This window comes from Bubalus kerabau, chromosome 13, assembly GCF_029407905.1.
Source record: "Bubalus kerabau isolate K-KA32 ecotype Philippines breed swamp buffalo chromosome 13, PCC_UOA_SB_1v2, whole genome shotgun sequence".
Classification (NCBI taxonomy): domain Eukaryota; kingdom Metazoa; phylum Chordata; class Mammalia; order Artiodactyla; family Bovidae; genus Bubalus; species Bubalus kerabau.
Genome location: NC_073636.1, coordinates 60,492,730 through 60,515,786, shown reverse-complemented (window position 1 = coordinate 60,515,786; position 23,057 = coordinate 60,492,730). Strand labels below are relative to the sequence as shown.

Sequence of the window (23,057 nt, the reverse complement as noted above, 5' to 3'; positions counted from 1 at the left end):
CGTTCAGAGGCCAGGCAGAGGGGTTAGACATTACCACCTAACACAATTATTCTGTAGGGACCAGGTGCCTGAACAGTGAGCTCCACGAGCAAGCCCCAGGTGGAAAATTGCACGCCGCTCGATCCCCGCCCCGGTCACGGGTTCCCTCCCCTACCCAGTCCTTTGCCTCATCCACTCCCTGCGGCCCGAGCATTAACCCCGCCCACTTCTGCCGCCCCGCCCCCAGACCTGCTCCTGCCCACTGCCCCGCCCCGTTCCCAGATGCCCCTCCCCGCCCCAGTTTGGGGCCCTGTCACTCAGTGGCCCCGCCCCTTGCCCCGCCCCAACCCGCTGCCTCGCCCCGCCCATCGCCCTCCCGCGCCTTCCCTGAAGCCTACCAGATCTGGGAGCTGAGCGTCTAGGACCCACCTCGCAGACTCGGCGACTCCTCCTCCAGGCCCTGTTTCGGCTTGTCTCGCCTCAGACCCGGCGCTGGAAGTAGGGCGCTGGGTGGGATCCGGGGACTGGAGGCTGGCTGGGTCACGGGGGCCACGGCCACCTTCATCCCCACAAGTGGCCTTGCCAGGCTCCTCACTGGCGCGAGCCCTGAGGGACCCTCTGAGGAGAGGAAACGGGCGCTTGCGGTCACCCCTCAGCCTCAATGTCTCCCTCTGAGCCTCGGGCCTTCAACTCTGAGGAATCGTGTGTGGAGGAAGCCCTGGACGTCCGTGTCCTTGATGCTCGTTGTCTTCTCCTCACACCCCTACCCCCCACCCAACCCCAGCGCCTTCCATTCCTCTCCCCTCCCTCCTCGCTCCCCGGAAGGAGTACCCCCCATGGCTCTTCCCCCACCACCCCCAAGCGTCCACTTTCTGCCCCTTCATCCTGCCCTAAAGCTCCCCTTCGCCCACCGCCCTCACGCCTCACCAGGGACCCCTTCCCACGAATTAAACCCACTCCCTGGCTTCTACTACCACGTATTAATACTATCCTTAGCTTTACGTTGGGCTTCCCTGGTCGCTGAGACAGTGAAGAATCCGCCTGCAATGCGGGAGACCCGGGTTCGATCCCTGTGTCAGGAAGATCCCCTGGAGAAGGAAATGGCAACCCATGCCAGTGTTCTTGCCTGGAACATTCCATGGGCAGAGGAGCCTGGCGAGCTACAGTCCATGGAGTCGTAAACAGTCGGACACGACTGAGTGACTAACACTTTTCTTTCCCTAGCTATAGGTTGCATGAACTCAATTCAACCTACAAATAACTAACTCTCAGGACATTGGGACTTTTGTGAGGGATTTGGGCCGGGGCGGGGGGAGCTGTGGGTTTTGTGGGGGATGGGGGATTGGAGGCTCGAGAAAATCAATGTCTCAGGAATACTAAATCACAGGTTTGTTTTTTTTTTAAGTTTACTAATAATCATACACGTGGGAGCAATTGAAAAGGACAAACTGGAATTTACTCCAAGATACCAAACACACAGATTAAAAAGGAAGACAGTGGAGCCAAGGCAGACAAAGGCCATACACATTAAAATCTTTAGCCCACCCATTGAGAAATGTGGTTTGGTAGATTGCATAATCACATTTGTTTTGGGTCCAGTGATTTCTTGCGGTGGAAATGGCATTGATCACCTAAGTTTTTAATTCTGTGGCTGATTTAGTTTTTGTATTTATTTTGGTTCAGTGTTCCCCTTTATTGGAACTTTAAGTAAGAAGCAAAAGGGTGCTTTTCTAGTGGTAGGTTAAGATTACTTATATGTAAGCAATAACTTCATTCTTTGTAAGTCAATCAAGGTGTCCTGACATTCCTTTGCTAATAATGGAGCCTTATGATGTTATTGAGAATAGTACAGTTTGTAGAAATGTGCAAGGCAATGGCACCCCACTCCAGTACTCTTGCCTGGAAAATCCCATGGATGGAGGAGCCTGGAAGGCTGCAGTCCATGGGGTCGCTGAGGGTCGGACACGACTGAGCGACTTCACTTTCACTTTTCACTTTCATGCACTGGAGAAGGAAATGGCAACCCACTCCAGTGTTTTTGCCTGGAGAATCCTAGGGACGGGGGAGCCTGGTGGGCTGCCGTCTATGGGGTCGCACAGAGTCGGACATGACTGAAGCGACTTAGCAGCAGCAGCATACATTTTTTACCTTTAAGTGAAGGTTTTCTTTTACCATTCTTATTTCAAAACATTTAAATCCGATTCTTTTTTGTTCTTCTCTTCTGATTCTTTTTCTATAGTCTCTTGTTTTCTTAATTTTTCTACTTTATGGTCCTTTGGATTTCCATTATTTTAACTTCATAAATTAATACATCATTGAGTAAACCATAGTATCTTAAAGAAAACAAAGGAATTCAATACCTGGATATAAATCAATGATCTGACACTTCCCAAACTCAAGTTTTAGAAAAGTGGTTACCTGTGTTTGCTTTTGGAGAAGGAAACGGCAACCCACTCCAGTATTCATGCCTGGAAAATCCCATGGACTGAGGAGCCTGGTGGGCGATAATCCATGGGGTTGCAAAGAGTCGGACACGACTGAGCAACTTCTGTGTGTGTGTGTGTTTGCTTTTCTTAGTTTTTTCCACCTTGTGTAATTCTGTTGCTTTCCCCCTATTTCCATTTCCTATTTTTTATTCCCCCCTAGTCTTCCTTATCTATTTATTTGACCATGTGTGTATGCTAAGTTGCTTGTCCGACTCTTTGAGACCCTATGGACTGTAGCCTGCCAAGCTCTTAGAATTCAAAATCTTTATATAGTATATGTAAAATGTAAGAGGTGCTCAGTGATCAGAATACATTTAAACCAGGTGCTATACACAGTTTATTAATAGAGTTCTGTCATTAGTTTATAGTTTTGTATTTTAAAGCAGTTTCTTTTTATAAGAAAGTAATTTGAATTGAGTAATCTATTAGAAGTTAATATGTTATAGAATTAATGAGAAATGGTTTTGCTTACTGTAAAATAGCACTAAAAGTGTTTTATATTCAAATTTAAATATCTTTTCATATTCTCTCTAGTTCATTAAATATTACTAAGGAATACAGGCAACATGTTCTACACACATGTGCTTATGAGTAAGCGAGGGCCATTGGCCAAAATCTGGCTTGCAGCTCACTGGGAGAAGAAACTCACAAAGGCCCATGTATTTGAATGTAATCTAGAGATAACCATTGAAAAAATTCTTTCTCCTAAGGTATGTTATTGATTAAAATTATAGGATGTATTTACTTTGACTTAAGGAGAGGAAAGGAATTAAAAGACATTATACCATGCAATGTATTTCCTAGGAAGTTTTACTACTCAAATGGTCTTCTTTTTTTAAAATTCCTAAGCATTTATCATCTGAAAATAAACATATTGGTTTCTGTTGGTAATTAACTTTTTAATATGTTTATCATAAATAGATTGGATCCTGAAGGATAAAGGCCATGCTTTATAACTATTTTGTGATTGTTTCTTATTCACTAACAAAATATTATATACATAGTAGGTACCGAGTGAATATTTCTTAGAAAAATAATGAGTGAATAAATAGGGAGAGTAGAAGGAAAGGAGGATTGAGTATAAATAAAAATATATGTGAAAACTTCATTAAACAAAGCACTATATCCATTATAAAACAGTTACAAGTTACTAGAATTTGCATTAAAATATTTTAATATTTGTATAGGTTAGGTATTTTTCTTCTTAAGAGGATGAATTATGGATTATATATTCAATATATAATATATATTCAATTATATATTGAAAACTTACCATGTGCCAGGCACTGGGCTAGACTTTAATTTTTTTTAGTTTGCTTAACCTCAGTGAATGTGGTATTTAAGAGCATGAGCTTCTGAGTTGGTCAAATTTAATTTCTGCCCCATCGCTTAATAGTTTTGTTACTTAGGCATGCTGTTTATCACGTCAGAGTCTCAGTTTTTTCTTCTGTAAATAGAGGTTGTTGTCAAAATTAAATAAATTGATGTATGAAAAGCTCTTAGGATAATTCCTGGCACAAAACAAGTGTATAATAAATTGTAGTCATTATTAGTAAATTGAAATTCAGGAAGGTTAAATGACAGCCTCAGCAAATGAGCCAAGGCTTGAACCCAAGTCTGCCTGACTCCAAAGTTTATGTTGTTTTCATAAAATCAACAATAGCATATTTCATTTAAATGCCACATTAGATTATCTTCACTGAATAAAAAAGTTAATCATTTTACAAGGTAAAAGTTAAATGATTTACTTTAAATAATAATACAAAATATCTGCTATTTAAAGAGAAGAAATTCTTATTATTTTATAATTTTCAAAGAACAGAGTTTATAAATCTAATTTTTAATATTCTAATACTTTTAAAATTATTGAAAGGTGAAAATTGCACTGCGAACTTCAGGACACCTTCTTTTAGGAGTTGTTCGAATCTATAATAGGAAGGCAAAATATCTTTTGGCAGATTGCAGTGAAGCCTTGCTTAAAATGAAGATGACATTTCGCCCAGGTATAAGTGTGATATTGATTTGTCTCACTTGTTTTTTTTTCCCTTTTGCATTTTTAGTTTGGGTGGGCTCTTTTAATTGTTGATACTCTATAATTCCAGGGTGGGTATAATGAATGGAAAACTTCCTTTTGACTGAAACTTAGTTTCCATGGTTAAGAACAAATTATATTATTTTCCTTGCTCTTTTACTGTGTTTGCGGCAAGAGGTTATACTTTCAAAAACTTGAAATGTTCTTGCATATTTACGTAAGAAATATATTTAAAGCTACCACAGTTGTATAAGAAATATATTTAAAGCTACCACAGTTGTATAAGAAATATATTTAAAGCTACCACAGTTGTATAAGAAACTCTGATATTCAGATTTAATGGGTTTCTTTGTTTGCCATATCTGTTTTTGCCTTTATGAGATAAATTAGAAATAATGTATTGATAGAACCTAGGTATCAATAATTGTCATTGTTTTCAGAATTCTGAAGACTCTTAAGTAGCACACTGTTTATGAAATATTATAGAAAATCTCTAGGCATTCCAAAGTGCTCGAGATTTATATGTGTCATACATAGAATGTCTTCAACTTTTAATTTAATTTTAATTTTACCACTTTCATCATTTTCCACCTTGTATTACGTTTATTTAAGTACAGACCTTGCCTCTCACACCAGTCTGCAAGCTCCTTGAAGGCAATATCTTTGTGATATTTATTTTCTGAATCACTTATAGTACTTGTCTCAGTCCCATGTAAATAGTGTTCCCTCAATTAGTATTGGTGAATCAAGATTGACAAGGTTTGTTTTTTTTCTTTATTTAAAATATTTGTAGAACCCCTAGATAGAGTTATAATCATATCAAATGTGGTTCACTTATATATTCCATAAATATTTATTGAGCTCATACTTTGTGTGAAACACTATGTTAGGTTCTGGTGTACAAAGACAAGACAGTGTCCCTTTTGGCCTAGTGAGGAAATCAGATAATGAAAAAGATATTTTTAAAATTATTATAATAATTATAGATTGTGCTATGAAGGAATATAAAGAGTACTACCACAGAAAATAACAGACATGTATTTTAGTTAGACAAGTTGGGAAAAGCATTTCTGAGTAGATAGAATTTAAGCTTAGACTTGAAGAATGAGAAGTATCCAGCCATATAAGACATCCCTAAAGGAATAGCATTCTGGGCAGAGGGAACTGCAAGAACAAAGGTCTTGAGGTAGTAAAGTGCTTGACTCATTCAGAGAGCAAAAAGACCTGTACGTTTGGAGTAGAGTGAGTAGCGCAAAGTGTTGTTAGATCATGCCTATAGATTTTGTAGGGGTGCAGGGCCCTGTTTAGAAATTTAAATTTTATTTAAGTGCACTAGGGAAGTCACTGAGTCATTTTAAGTTTGAGGGTGATCTGACCTAATTACATATTTAATATATCACTCTTGCCATTTCGTAGAGAATGAACTGAAGAGGGATAGGAGCAGATACAGGGAAATGAGTTAGGAGACTTAACAGTCCAGTGAGAGAAAGTAGAGATTTAGTTTATTGAATGTGGGGTTTTTATTTGTTTCTTTTTTTTTTTTATCGTTTTCAGGATTGGTTGACCTTCCAAAGGAGAGTTTTGAAGCAGCATACAGTACTATCACATTGCCTGAAGAATTTCATGATTTTGACACCCTGACTATGAAGTAAATTATTTTATTTTTTTTCCTTCCTTTTGATTTTCCTGGTAATTTATTGTTTACATTTTCAGATTTCACGAATACAAATAGAACATAGTTAATAGCTGAATTACTCATGTAGTTGACAAAGACTTAAATTTAGTGTGAAATTTCAAAGTAGAACACCAAAAATATATCATTATGTTTGCTGAATATAGTTTGCAGTATTAACAGCACAGTCATTCATTCAATATTTGTTGAGTGCCTTCCATATGCCAAGCACTGTTATAGGCACTGAGGAGGTAACAATGAATAAAACACTGTTCCTGGTGTTTTAGCTGGGGAGAGACAGATAATAAAACAAACAAGTAAATACAGACTATACTAGGAGATGATCAACATTATGGAGAGAAACAGAAAATAAAGTATCAGAAAGGTCTAGAAAGGCTTTACTGATAAGCTCAGAACAGAAACCTGAAAGAAATGAAGGAGCAAATTATTCAGTAATGTGGGAAAGAAAGTTCCACATAAATCAAATGAAAAAACTCTAAGGCGGAGCGTGTTGGATCTGTTCAAAGAACAGCAAGGAGGCAAGGAGACTGGAGTGGAGTAAATGAAAGGCCCAAGTGGTAGGATATGAGGTCAGAGAAGTAGCTGGGGTGCAGATGATAGAGGGTGTTGTAGGCTATAATAAGGACTTGTACTCAGATGGGGAGCACAGGAGGGTTTTAAACAGATTAAGTGAATGGATCTGACTTGACTTCAACATGCTTCCCTCTGGCTACTTACTATAAGGGGGAAAGGGAGGAAGCACAGAGCCTGTGAAAAAATTGTTGCAGTAAGAAATTAGATGAGAGATGGCAGTCTCTGTGATCAGCTTTTAGTCTTCATTTTACCCAGATGGTGTTTGCTAAGGATTGGATATGGCTTTAAGAGAAAGAGAGAAGTGAGGTTGACTGTATGATTTCTGGTATGAGAATGGAGTTATCCATTTGATAAAATTAGGATAACTAGAGAATGGCACGGAGAAGGCAATGGCACCCGACTCCAGTACTCTTGCTTGGAAAATCCCATGGACGGAGGAGCCTGTTAGGCTGCAATCCATGGGGTCGCTAAGAGTCGGACGCTACTGAGCGACTTCACTTTCACTTTTCACTTTCATGCATTGGAGAAGGAAATGGCAGCCCACTCCAGTGTTCTTGCCTGGAGAATCCCAGGGATGGGGGAGCCTGGTGGGCTGCTGTCTATGGAGTCGCACAGAGTCGGACACGACTGAAGTGACTTAGCATAGCATAGAGAATGGCAAGCTTAAAGGGGCAAGGTAAAGGAAAGTAAATTAGGTTTTGGACATAAGTTTTGAGATGACTGTTACACATCCAAGACAGCAGGTAGGTAGTTGAATATGTGGATCTGAAATTCAGGAAAGATGTTTGATGGGATATATAAATTTGATGGGATATATAAATTTGAGAGTTGTGAGTATTGATAGCTTACGGTGAACAGTGTCAGATTCGTGATCTCCAAAGAAGAAGATTTAACTTCCGGGACCAGGGACCAGGCTTGATCACTCAAGAGCTTTTGTATAGCAGAGTTTTATTAAAGTGAAAAGGGACAGAGAAACCTTCTGACATAGCCATCAGAAGGGGGCCGAGAATGCCCCACTCACTAGTCTTCAGCAAGGGAATTATATACTTTTTAATTAATTATTATAATAAATCAAAAGAATGTCTCAAGTTTGTGAAAATTTTACCAGACCCACTCCCACAATTTATACTTTAGGATAACAGGATTAGAATTTAACAATAGAAAGATCCTACTAGACCCACTTCCATAATTTACATTTTAAGATATCAGGATTAGTCAGAAGGTTTTCAGGAAGGAGAAACTGTCCTCAAGCAGGATACATTGTTGTTATATAATCCCTAGTACAGAGTTTAAACTGAGTAATTATCAGTTCCCGGCTTAAAGAAAAAAACATTTTATGTGACTAAGACTAAGGAATGTAGAGAAAAAAAGTTTGTCCTTTCCTCCTCCTTGAGAGTTCCAAACCCCTATCTACACCTTGAGAGCCTTAGACCCCTTTCTCCTCCTCCAGGAACCTGGACTTCTTATCAACCTGCCTAGGAATTGACTCTCTCAATATGTGGATGGAACTTTAACCATAAGTCATAAGAGATCCCTAAAGGAATAAGTGTAGATTTTAAAGAGAGGGGAAGGAAGGAGAGAAAGTGGGGGGACGAGAGCAATCTGAAGACTGAATATTGAGTCATTCCTATTAGTTAATAAGTCTGGGAGATGAGGAAGAACTAATAAAGGAAATGGAAAAGGAGCAACCAATGAGGCAGGAAGAAAATCAAGATACACGAGTGTAGCAGAGGTCAGTAGTTATTGCAGAGGTCAAGAGGAGAACGTGTTCCATGAGGAAGGGAGTGAACATCTATTTCAAATGCTGTTGATTATGGTGAGTAAAATAAGGATTGAGAATTGCTGGTTGGATTTGACAACCTGAAGATGATATGCATGTATAATAAACTAATGTTTGTAAGTAATACTATTGAGCAAATTCTTTATTTTCGTAATAAAACCTGTTTTTTAAAGGATTTTGTTTGTTTTTCAGTATACTTCAGAATCACTGTGTTCTGTTCACGTTTCCCTCAATCTTGTATTTCTCCATAGTTCTATTGATGTTTCAGAATGCTCTATTCAGAACCAAAGCAAACCAGAAGAAATCACACTTAGAGAAGATTATGGCAATGATCTACTTTTCCACGCTGGAAGCTTTGGTGAGAATATTTGAGAAATTAAAACTACAAGTCATAATCAGTTATATTTTCATTTTTGTTGTATAAATAAAACAATGCCAAAGCTACTTCTATGCCAGTAGAACTATCTGTGGAATGAATTTTTGATATATAGATTTAATCCCTGCAATGAGTTTATCTTTGCCTTTTTCTACTATAGGTGTCAAATGTCAAGACTCAGTCTTAACCTTTATTTCCCTTCTCAGTGTACAACCATTTATTGAATATCTACTATATGTCAGATACTATCACAGGCTGGGCAATACAGAGTTTAAAGAAATATTTCCTGCCTTCAAGGAACTTCAGGCTGGGAGAGAGACAAACAAATAAACAGTTGTTACAGTTAACATGTACACAAGGCTTTACATGTGTGCTGCATACAGAGTCTTTTAAATATATTTCTTTTAAATATGATATCAATAACAAGGTTTTACAATAGCTTGGGAATGAGGAGGAAATACACACTAAATATACATTGATTGGGAAATAGAAACTAATGTATTTTCAAATTGAGGTTATATGGTGTAATTTAACTTTATAGTATTTGTTTTTTGTGGCATTTACCACTCTCTGACTTGTATCATGACATTTATTATATTGGCTTGTATTATTCTGAAAACTCCATGAGGGTAAGATCTGTGTCATATTCATCTTCAATTTTCTTAATGCTCAAAGCAGTAAGCATAGGAGAAGGAAGGCCTAAACCTGTCTTAGATGGAGGAGGGTGGTCAGGGTAGTAATGCTTGAGCTACATCGTAACCTCCACTTTTCATCCTGACTCTTCTTCCATAACTCTTATGATCTATAGCTGTGTTTCTCAAATGAGCTATGGCGAAGGACCAACTTTATACTTTGTCAATTTCTGAACTGTCATGGAGTGATACTTTTGTAAAATATAATAAAATGAATTACTAGAAAACTTAAAAAAATTTTAAATCAACATAATAAGCCTCACGTTTTTGTTATTAGAGCCAACATACATAAAATTACTCTATGACGTTATGTTAAAACTTTGTAAACATTTACCTCTAATTTGTATATTTACTCTGTTGTGGATCATCACCGTCCACAGACCCTACTTTGAGTAGCACACATCTCTTACTGGCTGTTACCCCAAACCTTGAAATCTAACACATTGGTAGAGTTAATCATGGTTCTTCCTGCCTAAGACACTCTATGTACATTTCCCTGTAAATGCTCTTCAGTCCTGAAACTTTAGGATCACTTTTAACTATGTTTTCTATAAGCTTCATTCCAGTGTCAATTTTTTTTTTTTAGAAAGTTGGACATGTCTCTCAGTCTCTTCCCACATTTTATACATCTGTGCAGGAGCAATTGTCCTCAAATTCCATTTGTTTTTCACGTCACATTTCTTTTAAGTGCCTTGGGTCCCTATAACTAACTGATAAATACTTCTGCCTATCCTCAAGGCACTCTACCAGTTTATCATCATCTTTATTCTATTAACTTTATTTTACCTTAATACAGACTTTTTGCTCCAGTCAAGCAAATGTCTTACCAGTCACCCAATACAATTTAATTGTTCTCAGTTCTGTCTTCCTCTACAGTTCAAGAAGGTAAGAAAAGTATCTTCAGAGTAGACTGACAGACCTGGGTTTGAATCTGAGCTTCCTCTGTTGATTTGCTGGGTGATATTGGGCAGATCACCTAGCTCATCTGAGCCTTACTGCCCTATTCATAAAATTTGGATATTACTAGCAACATCATAGAGTTATTTCCTTTATTTTCTCCTTCAGTACTTTCTGCCAATAAGGAACTTTTCTCTCCTTCAAACACTAGCTCAAACCTAATGTCCTCTAAGAAATGTTTAATATAATTTCATCCTACTCTGGATTATAAAATAAGAGTGACCCCAAGACTGTTTCCTTAATTTTTTGGTGTAATCTCAGGTTCTCATGATGCTCAGTGCTCAGAATATAGTGCTGTTCATAAATTTTATTGTTGTATTGACCAAGACAAACTTTTATTTTGGAGGCTACTAAGGTGTACCTGGAAGATGAGAACAATATTTTTAATTCTTTGGAAAAGAATCTCTTCTATTGAGCAAATCTTTAGTCCAGTGCAGTGAAAGTTGCCTTTTTTACCTCTTTCTTTCTAGAAGAGATGTAGGTCTTCCAGTGATATTTCATAATTTTCTTTATCAATTAGCATTAATGTGGGTTGTTAGATGAAGGGAAGAGAGGACCAACCTCTAACCTCTAGGATTTCGGACTGCTAGACTCTCATCTCTGAGGTTAAGACTTCTGGACCAAGAGACTCAAACCCAAGAAAGGGAAGGTATATGCATGTACTGACAGTCAATCTGGAAGCAGGTCTGTTTGAAGCAGGGAGTTAGTTCATTTTATCTGCTGCTGTCAGTGTATTAAGAATTTTCTGTCATAAGTCTCCATTTTGGCAGAATTCTAACACTGATACAAAGACCATCTTTGCTGGGTTCAGATCCTGGCTCTATCACTTATTAGGGTATGGCTGTGGGCAAGTTATAAAACCTTTCTGTGGATGTTTCCTTGTCTGTACAATGACGACTGTAATAGTATCCTCTACTACATGATACATAATATACAGTAGAGGATACTATTACAGGCTTCTCTGGTGGCTCAGAGGTTAAAGCGTCTGCCTGCAATGCAGGAGACCTGGGTTCGATCCCTGGGTTGGGAAGATCCCCTGGAGAAAGAAATGGCAACCCACTCCAGTATTCTTGGCCTGGAGAATCCCATGGACAGAGGAGCCTGGTGGGCTACAGTCCATGGGGTCTCAAAGAGTCGGACACGACTGAGCGACTTCACTTCACTTCACTACATAATATAATGCACAGATGGTGTGATCACTGACCTAGAGCCAGACATCCTGGAATGTGAAGTCAAGTGGGCCTTAGAAAGCATCACTACAAACAAAGCTAGTGGAGGTGATGGAATTCCAGTTGAGCTCTTTCAAATCCTGAAAGATGATGCTGTGAAAGTGCTGCATTCAGTATGCCAGCAAATTTGGAAAACTCAGCAGTGGCCACAGGACTGGAAAAGGTCAGTTTTCATTCCAATCCCAAAGAAAGACAATGCCAAAGAATGCTCAAACTACCACACAATTGCACTCATCTCACATGCTAGTAAAGTAATGCTCAAAATTCTCCAAGCAAGGCTTCGTCAATATGTGAACCGTGAACTTCCTGATGTTCAAGCTGGTTTTAGAAAAGGCAGAGGAACCAGAGATCAAATTGCCAACATCTGCTGGATCATGGAAAAAGCAAGAGAGTTCCAGAAAAACATCTATTTCTGCTTTATTGACTATGTCAAAGCCTTTGACTGTGTGGATCACAATAAACTGGAAAATTCTGAAAGAGGTAGGAATACCAGACCACCTGATCTGCCTCTTGAGAAGTCTGTATGCAGGTCAGGAAGCAACAGTTAGAACTGGACATGGAACAACAGACTGGTTCCAAATAGGAAAAGGAGTACGTCAAGGCTGTATATCGTCACCCTGCTTATTTAACTTATATGCAGAGTACATCATGAGAAACGCTGGGCTGGAAGAAGCACAAGCTGGAATCAAGATTGCCGGGAGAAATATCAATAACCTCAGATATGCAGATGACACCACCCTTATGGCAGAAAGTGAAGAAGAACTAAAAAGCCTCCTGATGAAAGTGAAAGTGGAGAGTGAAAAAGTTGGCTTAAAGCTCAACATTCAGAAACAAAGATCATGGCATCTGGTCCCATCACTTCATGGGAAATAGATGGGGAAACAGTGGAAACAGTGTCAGACTTTATTTTTTTGGGCTCCAAAATCACTGCAGATGGTGATTGCAGCCATGAAATTAAAAGACGCTTACTCCTTGGAAGGAAAGTTATGACCAACCTAGACAGCATATTCAAAAGCAGAGACATTACTTTGCCAATAAAGGTTCGTCTAGTCAAGGCTATGGTTTTTCCAGTGGTCATGTATGGATGTGAGAGCTGGACTGTGAAGAAGGCTGCGCGCCGAAGAATTGATGCTTTTGAACTGTGGTGTTGGAGAAGACTCTTGAGAGTCCCTTGGACTGCAAGGAGATCCAACCAGTCCATTCTGAAGGAGATCAGCCCTGGGATTTCTTTGGAAGGAATGATGCTAAAGCTGAGACTCCAGTACTTTGGCCACCTCATGCGAAGAGTTGACTCATTGGAAAAGACTCTGATGCTGGGAGGGATTGGGGGCAGGAGGAGAAGAGGATGACAGAGGATGAGATGGATGGATGGCATCACTGACTCGATGGACGTGAGTCTGGGTGAACTCTGGGAGTTGGCAATGGACAGGGAGGCCTGGCGTGCTGCAATTCATGGGGTCGCAAAGAGTCGGACACGACTGAGTGACTGAACTGAACTGAACTTATGTTAGCTTACCAGGTGTTCTTTTTTAAGATTTATTTACTTATTTGGGCTTCCCCGGTATTTCAGCAGTAAAGAATCCAGCTGCAATGCAGGAGATGCAGGAGAATCGGGTTTGTTCCCTGGACTGAAAAGATCCCCAGGAGGAGGGCATGGCAACCCCCTCCAGTATTCTTGTCATGAAAATCCCATGGACAAAGGAACCTGGAGGGCTGCAGTTTCACGGGGTGGCAAAGAGTTGGACATGTGCACACATTTGCTCATTTATTTATTTTTGTCTGCACTGGGTCTTCGTTGCCATGCAGGCTTTCTCTAGTTATAACAAGCAGGGGCTACTCTTTGTTGAGGTGAACAGGCTTCTCATTGTGATGGCTTCTCTTGTTGTGGAGCATGGGCTGTAGGGAGTGCAGGCTTCAGTAGTTGTGGTGCTTGGCTTAGTTGCTGCACATGTGGGATCTTCCTGTACCAGGGATTGAACCCATGTCCCCAGCATTGGCAGGAAAATTCTTAACCACTGGACCACCAGGGGAGTCCCAGCTGACCTTGTTTTGTCTTTCTTACTGCAGTATCTCCAACCCCTAGCATATTGCCTAATATCTAGTCATTCAATAAATACTAAACAATGTTGTAAGCCATTTCTTTAATAGTCTACCTACTTTTCCATTATATAGAAGGCAAACATACTCCTTATTTTCCAAACCCTCATTTTGGACTACAGAGAAGGCAATGGCACCCCACTCCAGTACTCTTACCTGGAAAATCCCATGGACAGAGGAGCCTGGTGGGCTGCAGTCCAGGGGTTGCACAGAGTCGGACACGACTAAAGTGACTTAGCAGCAGCAGCAGCATTTTGGACTAACAACTTAAGCAACTGAAGCTCCAATGTCCTTGAAATAATATGAAATAATACTTGATCAAGCAGGATATGACCCACCTAAAGTAGAATAAATAATTCTACTGCCAATAATAATTTTCTGGGAAGTTATTAAACTGTTCCACCACTAAAAACTCAATCCTAGTATTTTGGCAGTTTTTCCTCATTATATTGGGAAAAAACATTAGACTAGAAATCCGGTCTTTACTGATTAGCAGAATGAAATTACTTGAATAATTCAAATAAGTTTTTCTTTTTTATTGAAGTATAGTTGATTTACAGTGTTGTGCCAATCTCTGCTGTATAGCAAAGTGACTCAGTTTTACACATATAGACTTTTGTTGTTTAATCGCTAAGTTGTGTCTGACTCTTTTGCCACCCAACATGGACTGTAGCCTGCCAGGCTCCTCTGTCCGTGGGATTTCTCAGTCAAGAATGCTGGAGTGAGTTGCCATTTCCTTCTCTGGGTATCTTCCTGACCCAGGGATCAAACCTACATCTCCTGCATTGCAGGTGGATTCTTTACCACTGAGCCACCTGGGAGAAGCCCTTACGTTTATATACCTTCTTCTTTTTTTATATACATATTCTTTTCCATTACGATTTAACCCCAGGAGATTGGACGTACTGCCCTGTGCTGTACAGTAGGACTTTGTTTTTTATCCATTCTAAATGTTTTATCCATTCTAAATGTCTAATAGTTTGCATCTACCAACCCTAAATTCCCAGTCAATCCCTCTCCTTCTCTCTTCCCTTGGCAACCACAAGTCTGATCTCTGTATCTGTGAGTCTATTTTTGTGTTGTAGGTAGGTTCATTTGAGCCATATTTTAGATTCCACATACAAATGATATCACATGGCATATGTCTTTCTTTTTCCGACTTACTTCACTTAGTATGATAATCTCTAGTTTCATTCATGTTGCTGCAAATGGCATTATTTTGTTCTTTTTTAATGGCTGAGTATTAGGTTGGTGTGAAAGTAATTGCAGTTTTGTGTTGTTGAACTTTGCTGTTTGACATTGGCATACATTCTTAAATAAATGTGGTTATGTTATACATCATTTTAATGCTCATTTCTTGCTTTGTGGGGGTTTTTTTTGGCTAATGACATTACTTGCTTTTTATTATATACTTATTTTAGACTAGGGAAATGATGTTAGACAGAAAAAGCAAATTAGAGCAATTTTCTTATTTGAGTTCAAAATGGGTTGTAAATCAGTGGAGACAACTCACAACATCAACAACATGTTTGGCCTATAAACTGCTAATGAATGTACAGTGCAGTGATGGTTCAAGAAGTTTTGCAGAGGAGATGAGATGAGGTGAAGATGGGGAGCGTAGAAGCTGGCCATTGGAGGTTAACAATGACCAGCTGAGAGGATGCTGAAGCTGAAGCTCCAATACTTTGGTCACTTGATGCAAAGAGCTGACTCATTGGAAAAGACCCTGATGCTGGGAAAGATTGATGGAAGGAGAAGAAGGGGGCAACAGAGGGTGAGATGGTTGGATGGCTTCATCGACTCAATGGACATGAGTTTGTGCAAACTCTGGGAGATGGTGAAGGACAGGGGAGCCTGCACCCCATGGCTGTGCTGCAGTCCATGGGGTCACAAAGAGTTGGACACAACTAAGCAACTGAACAACAACAATTGAGAGAATCACTGAAGCTGATCCTCATACAGCTATGTGAAAAGTTGCCAAAGAACTCAACATTGACCATGCTATGGTCATTCAGCATTTGGAGCAAATTGGAAAGGTGAAAACCTCAGTAAGTGGGTACCTCATGAACTTGGTACTTCATGAGCTGACTGAAAATCAAAAAAATCATCATTTTGAAGTGTCATCTTCTCTTAGTCTGTGCAACAAGGAACCATTTCTCGATCAGATTGTGACGTGTGATGAAAAGTGGATTTTATACAACAACCGGCAATGACTAGCTCAGTGGTTGGACCAAGAAGAAGCTCCAAAGCACTTCCCAGAGTCAAACTTGCACCATAAAAAGGTCGTGGTCACTGTTTGGTGGCCTGCTGCCACAGCTTTCTGTATCCTGGTGAAACTATTACATCTGAGAAGTATGCTCAGTAAAAAAACGAGATGCACCGAAAACTTCAACACATACAGCTGGCATTGGTCAACAGAAAGGACACAGTTATTCTCCCCAACAATGCCCGACCACATATCACACAACCAACACCTCAAAAGTTGAACAAAAACTTTATTAGGTTTTGCCTCATCCACCATATTCACCTGAACTCTCACCAACCAACCACCACTTCTTCAAGCATCTTAACAACTTTTTGCAGGGAAAATGCATCCGCAACCAGCAGGAGGCAGAAAATGCTTCCCAAGAGTTTGTCAAATCTCAAAGCACAGATTTTTATGCACAGTGAGATTTAAGTGATTTTCCCCAACGTCATGGTGCTAGTAAGTGGCTGAACCAGGGTTCCAAGTAGCATTTTGTAAATATTTATTTATTTGGCTGCTCCAGATCTTAGTTGCAGCATGCAGTATTTAGTTCCCCAATCAGGGATGGCCCAACCAGGCCCCTTGCATGGTGCCCATGGAGTCCTAGCCACTGGACCACCAGGGAATTCCAGGGAGCCTTTTGGAAGGGTGCTGATAATGTGTGGGCACTGCCCTTAACCTCCACAATAACTGTCTGCTTTCATCCTCACAGCACCTCTAGAAAGTTGATATGGTTATTGAAGCATTTGTCCAAGGTAGGGCAGCTGGAAATGAAAGTCTGATTATCTGAGCTCAGAGGCCACTAAACACCTGCTTACAGATGAGGACACCAGGGCTACAAGAGTTGGTGGTGATGTGAAGTGAATTGAAAGTCATTCAGTCATGTCTGACTCTGCGACCCCATGGACTATAGAGTCCATGGAATTCTCTAGGCCAGAATACTGGAGTGGGTAGCCGTTCCCTTCTCCAGAGGATCTTTCCAACTCAGGGATCGAATCCAGGTGTCCTGCATTGCAGGCGGAGTCTTTACCATCTGAGCCACCAGGGAAGTCCCCGTACAACAACACAAATCAGGCAAAATATACATATATCCCCTCCATCTTGAGCCTCCCTGCCCCCACCCATCCCACTCCTACAGGTCATCACAGAGTTCCAGGCTGGACTCCCTGTGTTGTACAACACCTTCTCATTAGCTATCCATTTTACAAATGAAAGTATTTGTTGACTTTTTAATGACAGCCATTCTGACAATGTGAGGTCGTACCTCATTGTAGTTTTGATTTTTATTTCTCTAATAATTAGTGATGTTGAGAATCTTTTTGTGCGCCTACTGGCCATCTGTTTGTCTTCTTTGAATAATTCAAGTAAATTTTTAGATCTCATTTTTCTCATCTATAAAATGAGAGGAGCTATACAAGATGATATCTAAATTCTAGCTTCTAACCCTAAAATTTTTTCTATGACTAACTCAGTATTAATGATATATATTTATTTAGGGGAAGAACCTGAAATTCTCAGAAGACATAGCTTATTTGATGACAGCATATTGCTGAGTTCCAGTGGTCTTTTACTTGAACATAGTTCTGGAAGCCCCACTGGAGAAAAATCTCTGTTCTGTGGCAGTGGAGATGGATTTGGAGATGAAGGAGCTGCAGGAGAAATGATTGGTATGCTCTCTGGTCATATAGAAACTGGATATTTGTTTCAGTCAAATTACTATAACAAACTGGAAGATTTATTCCAACAAACAGAAATTTCAGATACGCTTCTGTGTCATATAGATTAAAATATTTTTTACCTAAGTTTTCAAAGTCTATAGTATATTTAAACATTTAGGCTAGATCTAAGTAAATAGCCATCTTTGACACATTTATTATATAGGTTGTGAAATACATTTATCATATAGGTTCTTGTTTTTCTTTTTACAAATTTCTAGTTTCTAGAGAGAAAGAAGTGAGGTTAGAGTACTCCTCACAAAATATACTAGATCATATACTAGAAATATTTTCTTTAGCAAAAATTGTGGGACGGCTATTCTAAAGGATCTGTCTAGCATTTCATATTATTATTTTATTATGATATTACTGTAAAGTAATCATAGAAATATGATAGACAAAACTGGGAAGTCTAAATGTACCTAATTATAATGATATTGACCTTTATATATCAAATCTTTTTTTAATTATCTACAATAAAAGGCTGGTTATGGCAAACTTACTGAAATTTGAAAACTATGAAAAATAGTAGCTCTACCTTAGATCTCCACTAAAGGAGTTTGAAAACTTTTATTTCTTGATTTGAAGTCTAAACATGGCTTTGTAACAAGGCTACTATCTTGATAGTTTAGTAAATATTTTCTGACATTAAACACTTAAAAATACATGTTTAATAAAGGAAAGGAAATTAAATATATAAAATTTTATGTCCTACTGCATGAAATATTGTAGTCTAGATTGTTGTTTAGTCGCTCAGTCATGTCCGACTCTTCTGTGACCCCATGGACTAAAGCCCACCAGGCTCCTCTGTCCATAGGATTTCCCGGGCAAGAATACTGGAGTTGGTTAACATTTCCTTCTCCAAGGAAGCTTCCCAATCCAGGGATCAAACCCACATCTCCTGTCTTGGCAGGTGGATTCTTTACCATTTGAGCCATCAGGGAAACCCCATGGTAGTCCATATAACCAATCAAATCTAATTAAGTAGGGTTCACTCTTTTTTATATCCCTTGACAACTCGTTGCATACTAAGTTATCAAGTGTTTAGTGAACAAATGACAGATTCAGCTCTTTATAAGAAAAGTGTTTATTTTGTTTTCAAGACAATCTACTGCAAGATGATCAGAATATCCTGTTAGAAGAAATGCATTTAAATACAGAAATTTCCCTGCTTCCTGAGTCTCCTAATACTGTAGTGGGTATGTAGGAATTTTCTTTTGTGTAGAAAGTGAATAGATATTAATATTCAAATTAAGCCTCAAAACTTCTAGGTTTAAGGAGCAGTATAGTTTAGTGAAAGATATTAAAGAGAGTTGTCCCTCAAACTCTTATCATGACTTAGATAATAGAGCATAGAAAATTAAGTTTTGAGAAAAGTACACTGATGGGTGTTTAATCAGGATTGGGTTTATTTGTTATGAGAGCATATTTAAATACTCTGGCAAAATATCCTGCTTTTGAATCATTAAAATAATATGTTACATAGTAAAAACATCATTAATGTTTGACATTAACATTGTTATTATTAACATTAATACCACATTAATATTAACATGGCTTGATGATCTACATACAGTTTTATAGAAATCACAAATATGGGGATATTTTCTACTTGAAACTGATTGTGAAAGTACTTCAGATGATTTGAAGTCTTTGTAGTCTGATTTTTGTTAAGAAGTAAAAAATCATTAGCCTCATTTTGATTTTTCACTTTTGGATGTTGCATTTGCTTTCTAACACAATAGTATAAATTTAAAGCTGAAATATAAAAAGAGATGGGCAATAAAAATTTAGTTATGTACAATTCTTACAATTTTTAGCAGACATATTGTCAAATTTATGTCAGTCATTTATTGTGGTTCCTACCACTGTTTTTACTTCTGCCATGACTGTAGCCTAGCCTTAGATGTCACAGGAGCAAAAGTGTGTGATTAATATTTGACCTACCTGGACACTGTGGGTCCCAGACTATATAATCTCTGAACCTCTTCAACTCTATTAAATACATGATTCTAAAACTTCATTTGTGGCTCCAGTTAGCAATATAAATCTACAGTTAATCTTTCACTTTAATTCTCATATAGTCTTCTAGTTTGCAACATAATCATTATATTTTTAATAAATCCTTTTATGGCAATGTTGACGAGTAGCACCAGATAATCCAGAGTGTGTATGTTCACCTGAAAATGAAAAAATGGATGAAACTACAGTATCAAAAGAAGAGGAAGAATTTACCCTTGACCCAATTGATACTTCAGGTCAGAATTATTCATGTTTTTATTTTTAGCTTTGAGGCACTACTATCTCATTTACCCTGAGATATTTTGATAATTCTTAAAATGTTTTAGGAAGTAGTCAATCTAGTAATAACATTTATAATACAATAAGGGAAGAATGTGAAGAAAGTTAAAATGATACTTTTATTCTATCCAGTCCTGATCAAACCATCTATCCAGTTTGGGAAACTGGAAAATTTTAAACTGATTTCAGTTCCAGTAGTTATTGAGCCATTTATTCTGAGCACAGAAATGAAGACAACATAGTTCCTGCTTTTAAGAAGCTTAAAATCTGACTGGGAAGATAAACATGCAAATGAGTGTTTGCATATTTAAAATAAGACAGAGTAAAAGGATCCAAATAGAGTCACTGGATATGAATCAAATATATCCCTAGATCTTTTAAGCATATCCTAGTTTTAAGTATTATCTTTGATATGAATTTCAGTTTATAAATTCAGGCATGCAAAGAATAAAGCATTCAACTTTTTCTTTACAGAATTCAATTCTGAGCCTCTATCCCACTTGGTTTGGCAGGAAATTCAATCTGCATAGCTCCCCTATCTGCCCTGAACCATGTAGTATCAAGTTTTGGGAGGGGTGCAGTAGGTGGAAGGGAATCTCTGGTCATCAGCCATACCACTTTGTGATACCCAGTGTCCCAGCCTGCATAGTCTCTGTGGTCATCACACAGCCAGCTTCTTTGGAATCTTATCATATTCCTAGGATTTTACTGAGACACATCAGCAAGCAGGTTCCTTCTGGCTCCATCTGATCTCAGATTTCCACCCTTTCCAAGAAATCTAACCATCCCCCAACTGTTGCATCTTCACTAAGGAAAAGCTTGACTTCTGCTTTTCACCTGGCAAAATTAGTTAAAGGAGCAAATCCCATGACCCTAGCTATCTATTTGGAATTTACATATGAATTTCAGTGGGAGAGGGGAAAATGCACTGGACAGATACAAATTAATGTTTCAAAAAGTTATCCTGAAAAATAAATAAGTAAATATTTAATGTATTGGTAATTTTTTTTAAGTTATCTTGTTAGTTAGATATTTTCAATTTAGTTCAGTTCAGTCACTTAGTTATGTCCGACTCTTTGCGACCCCATGAATCGCAGCACGCCAGGCCTCCCTGTCCATCACCAACTCCCGGAGTTCACTCAGATTCACGTCCATCGAGTCGGTGATGCCATCCAGCCATCTCACCCTCTGTCGTCCCCTTCTCCTCCTGCCCCCAATCCTTCCCAGCATCAGGTTTTTCCAATGAGTCAGTTCTTCTCATGAGGTGGCCAAAGTACTGGAGTTTCAGCTTCAACATCAGTCCTTCCAAATAACACCCAGGACTGATCTCCTTTAGAATGGACTGGTTGGATCTCCTTGCAGTCCAAGGGACTCTCAAGAGTCTTCTCCAACACCACAGTTCAAAAGCATCAATTCTTCGGCGCTCAGCTTTCTTCACAGTCCAACTCTCACATCCATACATGACCACAGGAAAAACCATAGCCTTGACTAGACAGACCTTTGTTGGCAAAGTAATGTCTCTGCTTTTGAATATGCTATCTAGATTGGTCATAACTTTTCTTCCAAGGAGTAAGCGTCTTTTAATTTCATGGCTGCAATCACCATCTGCAGTGATTTTGGAGCCCAAGAAAATAAAATCTGACACTGTTTCCACTGTTTCCCCATCTATTTCCCATGAAGTGATGGGACCAGATGCCATGATCTTCATCTTCTGAATGTTGAGCTTTAAGCCAACTTTTTCACTCTCCTCTTTCACTTTCATCAAGAGGCTTTTTAGTTCCTCTTCACTTTCTGCCATAAGGGTGGTGTCATCTGCACATCTGAGGTTATTGATATTTCTCCTGGCAATCTTGATTCCAGCTTGTGCTTCTTCCAGCCCAGCGTTTCTCATGATGTACTCTGCATATAAGTTAAATAAGCAGGGTGACAATATACAGCCTTGATGTACTCCTTTTCCTATTTGGAACCAGTCTGTTTTTCCATATTCAGTTCTAACTGTTGCTTCCTGACCCGCATATAGGTTTCTCAAGAGGCAGGTCAGGTGGTCTGGTATTCCCATCTTTTGAAGAATTTTCCACAGTCTTGTGATCCACACAGTCAAAGGCTTTGGCATAGTCAATAAAGCAGAAATAGATGCTTTTCTGGAACTCTCTTGCTTTTTCGATGATCCAGCAAATGTTGGCAATTTGATCTCTGGTTCCTCTGCCTTTTCTAAAACCAGCTTGAACATCAGGAAGTTCACGGTTCACGTATTGCTGAAGCCTGGCTTGGAAAATTTTGAGCATTACTTTACTAGCGTGTGCTGCTGCTGCTGCTAAGTTGCTTCAGTCGTGTCCGGCCCTGTGTGACCCCATAGATGGCAGCCCACCAGGCTCCCCCGTCCCTAGGATTCTCCAAGCAAGAACACTGGATTGGGTTGCCACTAGCGTGTGAGATGAGTGCAATTGTGCGGTAGCTTGAGCATTCTTTGGCATTGCCTTTCTTTGGGATTGGAATGAAAACTGACCTTTTCCAGTCCTATGGCCACTGCTGAGTTTTCCAAATTTGCTGGCATACTGAGTACAGCACTTACACAGCATCATCTTTCAGGATTTGAAAGAGCTCAACTGGAATTCCATCACCTCCACTAGCTTTGTTTGTAGTGATGCTTTCTAAGGCCCACTTGACTTCACATTCCAGGATGTCTGGCTCTAGGTCAGTGATCACACCATTGTGATTATCTGGGTCGTGAAGATCTTTTTTGTACAGTTCTTCTGTGTATTCCTGCCACCTCTTCTTAATATCTTCTGCTTCTGTTAGGTCCATACTATTTCTGTCCTTTATCGAGCCCATCTTTGCATGAAATGTTCCCTTGGTATCTCTAATTTTCTTGAAGAGATCTCTAGTCTTTCCCATTCTGTTG

At 39.2% G+C, this 23,057-nt stretch overlaps 1 protein-coding gene across 7 annotated transcripts in view; it reads left to right on the top strand.

Annotated features, from left to right (window-relative positions):
• Positions 1-359: 359 nt before the first annotated feature.
• The window catches only part of RAD21L1 (RAD21 cohesin complex component like 1), a 41,694-nt gene continuing 18,996 nt past the window's right edge, over positions 360-23,057 (top strand). For 3 of the 7 annotated variants that reach the window (XM_055544661.1, XM_055544662.1, XM_055544658.1), the window contains exons 1-8: positions 363-489; positions 3,000-3,175; positions 4,339-4,468; positions 6,052-6,145; positions 8,795-8,901; positions 17,636-17,806; positions 18,958-19,053; positions 20,005-20,112. In XM_055544661.1, the coding sequence (XP_055400636.1) occupies positions 3,032-3,175; positions 4,339-4,468; positions 6,052-6,145; positions 8,795-8,901; positions 17,636-17,806; positions 18,958-19,053; positions 20,005-20,112 (850 nt within the window). In that variant the 5' untranslated portion in view covers positions 363-489; positions 3,000-3,031. Of the gene's footprint in view, positions 490-2,999; positions 3,176-4,338; positions 4,469-6,051; positions 6,146-8,794; positions 8,902-17,635; positions 17,807-18,957; positions 19,054-20,004; positions 20,113-23,057 lie in introns of all 7 variants that reach the window. The other 4 variants (XM_055544660.1, XM_055544663.1, XM_055544664.1 and 1 more) reach the window with 4 other exon arrangements.